General features: G+C 43.5%; 1 protein-coding gene across 1 annotated transcript in view; it reads left to right on the forward strand.

Moving 5' to 3' along the window:
• Positions 1 to 8,733, forward strand: part of PDE11A (phosphodiesterase 11A) — a 423,540-nt gene that overhangs the window by 344,363 nt on the left and 70,444 nt on the right. Inside the window, exon 14 of the mRNA XM_010859770.1 lies at positions 634 to 743. Within this exon, the coding sequence (XP_010858072.1) occupies positions 634 to 743 (110 nt within the window). The remainder of the gene's footprint in view (positions 1 to 633; positions 744 to 8,733) is intronic.

Genomic DNA, 8,733 nt, shown 5'->3' on the forward strand with positions numbered 1-8,733 from the left:
CGACGTCTGGATCGCCTAATCCCCTGGCCAATTCTAGTTTTCAAGACAGGCACTGCTTATCTGAAATTTCACCTGTCCTCCAAGCTAATGTGAATTAAGGTATTTATAACTTCTAGAATATTATCATGTAACAATTTGAGTACTTCTAAGTTGCTTTTTCTAATAGATACACACACACACATATTTTTTAAGGCATTTTCTCTTGCCAACTTTCATTTAAATGGCATCTGGTGGCTACATCACTCAGTTCTAAACTCCCAGCCCCCTCTCTCTCCCTACCCCTAGATGCTCATCATTTTGAAATGTCGAATCACAAAACACATTTTGCTCCAGGCCTTTGCCAGACTGTCACTGTATCTAGACAGCGCAGCTTCTTCTCTAAAAAGGGAACAAAACAATCTGAACTCTGTCCTGGTGTGCCAGCCAGGGCGGGCCACCGTGCCGGCTAATTCATCACCGCGGGGACCCTGGGCTGTGCAACTGACCACCCAACTCACTAGTCGAAGGGGTGGCAGTTAATCATTCCCTTAAATGATGTGGGTATGACAACAGAGCTGATGGCGGCTCAGCAGACGAGCCTCGGCCTTCCTCCCTGCCCCGAGCAGTGACTGGGCCATTTTCTCATCTTCCCAGACCGCCGGGTTTCAAGAGATTCTGACCGAGGTGGAAATTTTAGCGGTGATTGTGGGATGCCTGTGTCATGACCTCGACCACAGGGGAACCAACAATGCCTTCCAAGCTAAGTAAGTGTTCTAATTGTTGTTATTTTAATGCATTTGCCTTTCTGTTCAGAGCCAAAGGTGACGCGCGCGCTAAAGAGTAAAGCATTAATTTCTGGCGTCTGAGGCCAAGGCCACGCAGGCCTGGGCGCGGGTGTCACGGGGCTCATCCATCTTTATAATTCCTTATTCCTCTTTTAATTGCAAATTTGCCCTTCATGTCATGCTTGTTGATTTGGTCTGTCTCTGTTGACCTCAGTCGGATAACAAAGCTCAGATTTTTAAAGGGCCTATTTTTTTTTTCTTCCTCCCAGAATGTTTGCCTTCATGGGATCATAGGTTTCTTGGATTTGCTACCCTGGAAGTCTGGTTTTGAGACTATTAAAATAAAATTGGAAATTTTATGAAACAAAAGCTCTCCTCCTTCCCCAGTAGAATTTCTTCCAGGTTCTTTTGATGTCGGGTATTGTATAAACTGCAGTGAAATGGAGTGACATTGGAGGAGGAAGAGGGTCTCTGTCCCTGCCAAGCCTCATCCCACAGAAAGGTGGGAACGAGCCAAGCAGCTCCACCAGCACGGGGCGGGAGGTGCACACTGCGCGTGGACAGAGCCATCTGTCCCCGAGCAAGCAGGACAGGTCCAGGAGCTTGGCGGCTCACGCTGGCGCCGAGGCCGCAGAACTTACGGGTGCTGGAAATAAGACCCAAACCCAGGCGTCCTGGCTCTCGTATTCAGGTTCCAGTTTAACGTGCTTTTTACTGCCTGTCTGCAAACAACATGATATGGGACTTCAGAGGCTCGAGGGAAAAACGTTTGGGGATGGAGAGACTAAGGAATCTTCAATGAAGAGGTAAGATTAGCTTTCAGGTGACCAATTTCCAAGCCCGTGCAGCTGGTCTTCCTCCACGATGTGAAACCCCAGTGGCCCACGATGTGTCAACAGGGACCTTTCAGCTCACCACTTGTTTTTTCCCCTGTAACACCTACATACTAAGGCCTTGGAGCCCTGGGCCCTTTGATTTGCTCCTGATCTAGCAGATGAGTATCGACTTTGTGACCTCTATCCATCCTGAATGCAGAAGCCCATCACTTCAAACTGCTCTTTTCCGTGTCCTGAAATTTCCAGACCCTCTTACCTTTCTGTGACAGCCACTCTGCAAAAACTCAGCTCTGGCTCAATCTAACAATTCAGCTTCTTGCTCTTCTGTCCAGACTTTTAAAGGCTTTGGGAGAAAGTGTCACAGCTGTGAGCCTGAGGCATACCGAATAGGTATTCTCCCAACTCGGCTAGGGGCTCAGCACTCCCCACCAGCCTCTTTGGGCCCCTAGCCAGCTCCGTCCCCCATTCTGATCAGCAGTTATAGAAACCAAACGTTCCTCCTCCTAAACCACCTTCTGTTCTACCACCTCCCCCCATGCCACTCAGCAGATCACCTTGCCTCCCCTTCACTGAGAAAATTGAGGCCATCAATCGAGAACTCCCTCAATTTCCTCCCCTGCCACGAACGAACTTATCTGTCTGGCCCCATCCTTTCCTCCTTCCCTCCTATCTCTGTGAAAAGGCTGTCCCTCCTCATGTCTGAGGCTAATCCTTCCACCTCAGTGTTGGGTCCCTTCCTCCCTCCCTCCTCCAGGACCTTGCTCCATCCATCTTCCTCTCTCTGCCCTGTATCTCCCAACCTATTAATATGAACAGTTCTCCCCGTCTTGAAAAACCCACTTCCATCCCTGCTTCTCCCTCGAGCTTCTGCTCCATTTCTCTTCTTTCCTTTCCAGCCAGTCTTCTTGGAAACTTGTCTGTTCCTTGTCTTCACTTCCCTCCCACACAGCTTCCAGGTCTGCCCACCAGGGGAGCAGCCCTCAGTAATGCCACCAATGACCCCTTTTCCCAAAGCCACAGGACACTCTTCCGGTCCTTCTTTCTTGATCCTTCTTGCCATGATACTGTTTGTGATGCTCTCCTCCAAAGAGCTCTCTTTCTTCCTTTGTCTGGGAGAGAGACACCTTCATCCACCTTTCTAGCCTTTCTCCTCAGCTTGCTCCTCCTGCGCCAGCCTTCACTGCACATGTTCTCTCCCCTTCTTCTGTTCTGCTTTACCTTTCATGCTGGATCCACCTGCTGATTGGCCCCAAACCCAAATCTATGGACCATCATTTTCGGCTAATCTCTAAACACTTCTTCCAGCTGCTTGAGGAGCTCCTCCTATCTGAAGTCCCATCATCACCACAACCCCAGTCTTTCTCTCTACACCAATCCTTTTCCTCTTATTCTTCATCCCCATGAATGGCACCACCAGAAGTGCACAAGCCACTCAGATTCCCTCAGAGTTGACATCTCTGCATTCTTATAGTAACCACTGCTTCTCTACATCCCTCCAGGATTCCTACAACCAACAGCCCAACTCTTCTCCTCCAGTCTTCCCCACCTTGGCACTCCAAAATACTCTTTTTAATTCACAAATGTCATCGGATTGTTCCCCTACTTAAAAGACGCTCACTGGCCTCTTGTGACTCTCAGGGTAATGTTCAAATTCCTTAGTTTAGCCCCTATTGCCCTTTTCAATCAGACTCTTGCCCATTTCTCCAGCGCAGCACTCACACCTGCCACCCCGCCCCGACCTATGCATCCAGGTTCAGACACAAGGGGCTACTTAAAGTACTCGATGGGGTCCAGCTAGTTCCCTTTCCTTTGCTCCTGGTCTGCTGTTTCTGCAGCCCAGAATGCTCTTCCTCTTCTTTCCCCCAGCCTCCTCTGAAAGCTCCACCCCCACCCCCCAGATTCTATCCCTGATGACCTTCGCTGCATCAGTCTTCTGTGTCTATATCATGCCCTGGCTATGCTTTAGAATTGCACATCTCCCACCACATTAGTTGCTGATTAATGGTGTGTATCCCCTTCTTCTTCAGTACCTATGATGTGTACAAGCACCAAGAGCATGGTAAACCCACAAGGAATGTTTGCTGAGTGAATGAATGATAAATGCATGAATGGATGAGGTTTTAACTACTTTAATATTGCTTTTCAGTAAAGCTTCCTGACTTCTTACACAAGTGCAATCTTTTACGGATTATTATAGAACACAGTTTTTACAGACATTGATTTGACGTTGTACTAATGACAATAGCGTCCCTGGGGCCTGCTGAGGTGTAAACTGTATACACTTTGATTATAGGGTCTGACAGTTCCTTGTGTTTGAGTTCCTGGCCTGCGTTTTGTTATTATGAGTATTTTAGGATACCCCTCTCTCAGGCCAATGGCATCATCGTCACTGCGTCTTCCTGGAGCACCCTACCATTCTGCCACTTACACATAAAGAATTGTGTCTATAAAGCAATAGTGAGCAGCTTGTAGGTTCTTTTAAAAAAGAGTCAAGTGTGCAATGTATGTACTTAAATAACAACAGCCTCCACCCTGGAGAGAGCCTGCATATCACACCAAGAGAGCCAGGCTTTCTTGTTAGTTGACCTCATTGGACCAAGACTACACACCAAATCAAACCCAGCTAATCATATCTTATCTCCCAGGAGTCTGGTCCTGGATTACCACGATATGGACTCAGTTAGCTGTTGAGGTCCAAGCTGCAGGTCCATGCAGACCTGGACACTGAGGCTGCATTTGGGGAAACCGGTGATGAACAAATCCCGAGTGGATAAGAGAAGCAAGACAGCAAATCTGCAGAGAGAAGAAAGTCAGTATTCAGAGAGGAGCAGAGAAGATACTGTACAATTCTAGAGGAAGACAGAGATCCCTGGTTTTCCGTGTCTGCTCCTACTTCCAGGAAATCCAGCCATGTGTGTAACAATAGGGCTTGCTCAGAGGTCCTAGCTGTATTTAATCAACATTTTTGTTTTTAGTGAAAGTGGTTCTAATTCATTTCCATTCTTTGCTGTGAGAGTGGTCCTTGAGACAATGAGAAGAATTGCAGTTATTTGTTGTTTACTATCTCAAGTGCTCAACTAATATCCCTGTAGCTAGATATTTTTGTCTCCATCTTACAGAGGGAACTGGGCCTCAGGAAAGTAAGTGACTTGCCCAAAATCAGCCATCCAGAAGGCGGCAAAGTAGTGTTTGGACCTGGGCTATCTGACTCCAAGGCCGTTTTTTAACCACTTTATCCCACCCTCTTTCATGACTTTGTGGTATTTATTTTAGGCTTTTGAACTTCCAGTTTATTGGCTGGCTTGTGATATATGTGAGCTCTGGAAAACTAAGATGCATTTTGATATCCAGAAAATCAAGACGTGGAGCTGTAAAAATTGTAGAACTCAACTAGATCTCGGTAGTCATATTCCTTAATTTTCAAAATTTTTTTCATATGCCTTAATTTTTAAAAATTGGAAACTGAGGTCCCCAAATCTCAAGTGATTTGGGTAATACTGAACAGTTTCCATACATATGAGATAGCTATGATATCTCTGATATTAGAATTCAAAAAAATTTTTTGCATCCTTACACCACATGATCAAAACTATGCATTCCAAGATGGTCTGAGCTGTTTCCTCACAATGGTTGGCCTCTTATGCAGTTTACCAGCCCATGGGATGTCCATCAGCCCTGCCCCTCCCTTACAGAGTCTCACTTGAGCTTAGAATACCAGATGCCACCACCACTCCACCTCAGTTAAAGTTTTCCTCAATAAATGCTGAAAAGAGACCCTTTGACATCATGGTGGAGGAACTACCATTTTACTGATTAGGATAAGATTTACTCAGCAAGTTGGCCATTGTTTAGGAAAATCCCTCAGAAGAAACCTATATCCTTATTTCCTTATTCATTCCCCATCAATTGAGTGCTTTCTAGATGCGAGGCACTGCGCGAGGCGTTGTGGGGGAAATAAAGAAGTGTAACAAATAGTCCCTTTCCTTAAAGTATTCACCTTCTAATGCCAGCCTTTTAAGTGATTTGGAAATGGGATTTAAATGCACCAATTATTATGTGACAAAGCATATGCTACCTTTTCTTTTTTTCATATATAAGGCTATAAAGAAACAGGAGACATTTAGCAAGGGACAAATTACTATATAAAATGCAAAATGCCTCTACAATAAAAAGTTGTGATTTTAGTCACAGCACAGTGTGATTTATTCTCTTAGCCTTTCTGATAAGTGAACCTTCGCATTTTCATATTTTATTCTTAATTTTAAAGTATTGGAGTGCGTGCAGTGCATGATCAATAGGTAGAGAGGGCAGCGATCCCATGGCGCTTTGAAACTGCTGTTAACACCTCGCTCCTATTTTCTCCAGGGACAGTGTTTCCCACTCATTGCCCTCCCTATTACAGCTGCCCCTGATGATTAAATATCAGTACCAAGCAGCTTTGTAGTATATTCTCCTAGGAGACTTCCTCTATTCATTTCTAGCATAATCTCTTATACTCATTTCTTGGGAATGAAAACCCATGTTGTCGCTTTCGGCCAGGTCCCAGAAGTGAAATACAGGGGCACATTAATCTGCCATGACAGCCTAATCCCATTCCTCCCCACCTCCCAACAATTCTCAATTTCCTAATTACCTTCGGTAGTTTTCCTTCTGAAAGTTTCCTGTAAGCCATGGCAGCACACTTCCATTAAGTCTCTCTTTCAAAGAATATGCATGTCCAGGGAAGTTATGAGGGTCCATAGCTCATAGTTATGAAATTTCCTTTTGCATGCTTACTTTTGGTGGCTGTGCAAAGTGCTGAATGCCTGGGTGGGGAGAGCCATTTTCACATTGACTTTCCTTTTATATAAGCCTCTCCTCAGTGTGCTGCCTGCCCCCAAATGAAAAACTTTAGTATGTTAGGATGACCTAATCAATAATGAGCATCATAAATAATCACAGGTATAAATCTTCCTGTGTGTAAAGGATCTGGAGTCTCTTCTCCTCTCCTCTCCTCTCCGCATGTCTCCACACACCCTCCATGTATATGTAATATTTTTACAATTATAGTCTGTGTGCCCCAGAGCCACTGATATGATGGATATACTTACCACAGACAATTAAAATGAGGTGTGGTATTAAAGTCATTTTTTTTCCATATGTGATTGATTGGAAGGTTTTTTCCACATTTTACATGAAAAAGTGTCAGTATGCCCTTTACACAGAGTACATTACATGAAATGCATGTCGTCTTGTAAAAAATGGTTTAATGATCAAGTAAGTTTGGTTAATACGGCATAGTATGTTCCTTTCCTGCAGAATCACAGTACATATGTTCACACACTGATGCCACAGATAAATCCTACAGTATCTAAACAGTTTAACTTCTTAAACCCAGCATTTCCCAAATGTATTTAACTCTGAGACCCTTTTTACTTCTGCCCATAATGCCATTTTACATCCCAAACAACTCGTATTCTGTCTAATACTTTCTGATAAAGTTTATCCTAACAGTTCAATGATTTGCCACTTTTATCAAGTTTCCTGACCATGGACTTCACTCTTGCAGTGCTAGGAGATTCATAACATGTGTGTGGGTAATGGCAGGTGCAGGCAGCATTCTCAGTGAGCCTCGGCCTGAGAGAGAGAGCACCAGGGTGTCCTGTAGTCTCAGAAAATCTGACAGAGACCAAACCTAACAGTGTAACTGAAGCAACCATATGGAAATGGAAGCATTCTTGTTTAAATGATTTTATTCTAAAGAAAACTCAAAGTGGAGTTAGTATCATGGTCCATTCTGTGAATACTAAGATGGCACCTTGCTTGCAGAAAGGTGAGCATTGTTAATGAAAGTGTGGACAGAGAAAGTCTCCTGTGCAGTTATAGGGACTGAGAGCTTCCTGAGGGTAAGAGCCATTCTTTATCTCCATATCCCACACACTCACAGCCTTGCATCATAATAGTCCTCAGTCCTTGTTAGGTGAAGGAATGAAAGCATCATTAGTCTGCTTCTGTTGCAAAATCTGCATACCTGTAATTAGCTCAGTATTGTGTGAGTGTGTGGAACATGTAAGATGGAATTACTAAAAGGAACAAAGAGGATGTTCCTTTGTAAGGATGAAGACTCTTAAACCGTGGACCTTCAGATGCATTTGCACAAGCACCGAGTCCTCCTGATGAAACATAACAGTTCAGAGGCCACATGGATGTGGGGAGAGCAGAGGGCAGCATAGGAGCCACCAGTTGTTCCCAGGGTAAAGGACACAAACTTCCCACTCATCCTGAAAAAAGAAATAGTTAATGATTTGTGATCATCTAGCTGATTTAACTTTGTGAGGTCTGCTAAACCAACGTGATAAAGGAGGAGATGCTATTTTACATCTTGACCCCACTTTTACACCAGTGATTCTCTTAGGATTCACACCAATAACTGGGGCATGTGGCTGGTTGATAGAAACCAACTGCAGAAATCTGAGTCTGTAGTTAGCAGCTGTAACAGGAGAATTCTGAATCAAATTTTGAAACCTTCTCTCAAAGAAGGTTTGATGACAACCAGCTTGACAAAAATGGAGACTAGAATATAAGAAATATGGAAGTTAAAATTCTCTTTCTCATTATGTAATCAGGAAAACTTCAGAATTTGGGTGCCAATCTAGAACTGGTACTTACTCGCTCTGTGACCTTGGAAAAGTAACATACCTTCTCTGAGCCTTGGTTTTCTTATCTGTAAAATGAGAAAATAATAACTGTTTCATGGTTGTTGTCAGTAACAGATGAATTAATATGTTGAGGTGTTAACATATTGCCTAGTGCATGATAGGTACTTACTCATAGAGCTATTATTATTAATAATATTATTTTAAAATATGTTAACACACATTACTATCAACCTTCAGTTTGAACTATAATCTCTAGACATATCACTACAACCTTATTAGCCAAGTGGCTAATATTTTTTAAACACCTACTCCATCCAGGCATTTTAAATACATCCAGGCATTTGGATTTTCATCCTAGATTTCCATCCTAGATTTGCCGTGACAAATACAACTAAGGCACAATACAGTGTGCATTTTGGAAAATGCGTTTTCATAAAAATGAACCATATGTTAGAAAAATAGTAACTAACATTAAATATTAATCACGTACTGCTA

This window comes from Bison bison, unplaced genomic scaffold, assembly GCF_000754665.1.
Source record: "Bison bison bison isolate TAMUID 2011002044 unplaced genomic scaffold, Bison_UMD1.0 scf7180017864460, whole genome shotgun sequence".
NCBI classification, from domain to species: Eukaryota; Metazoa; Chordata; class Mammalia; order Artiodactyla; family Bovidae; genus Bison; species Bison bison.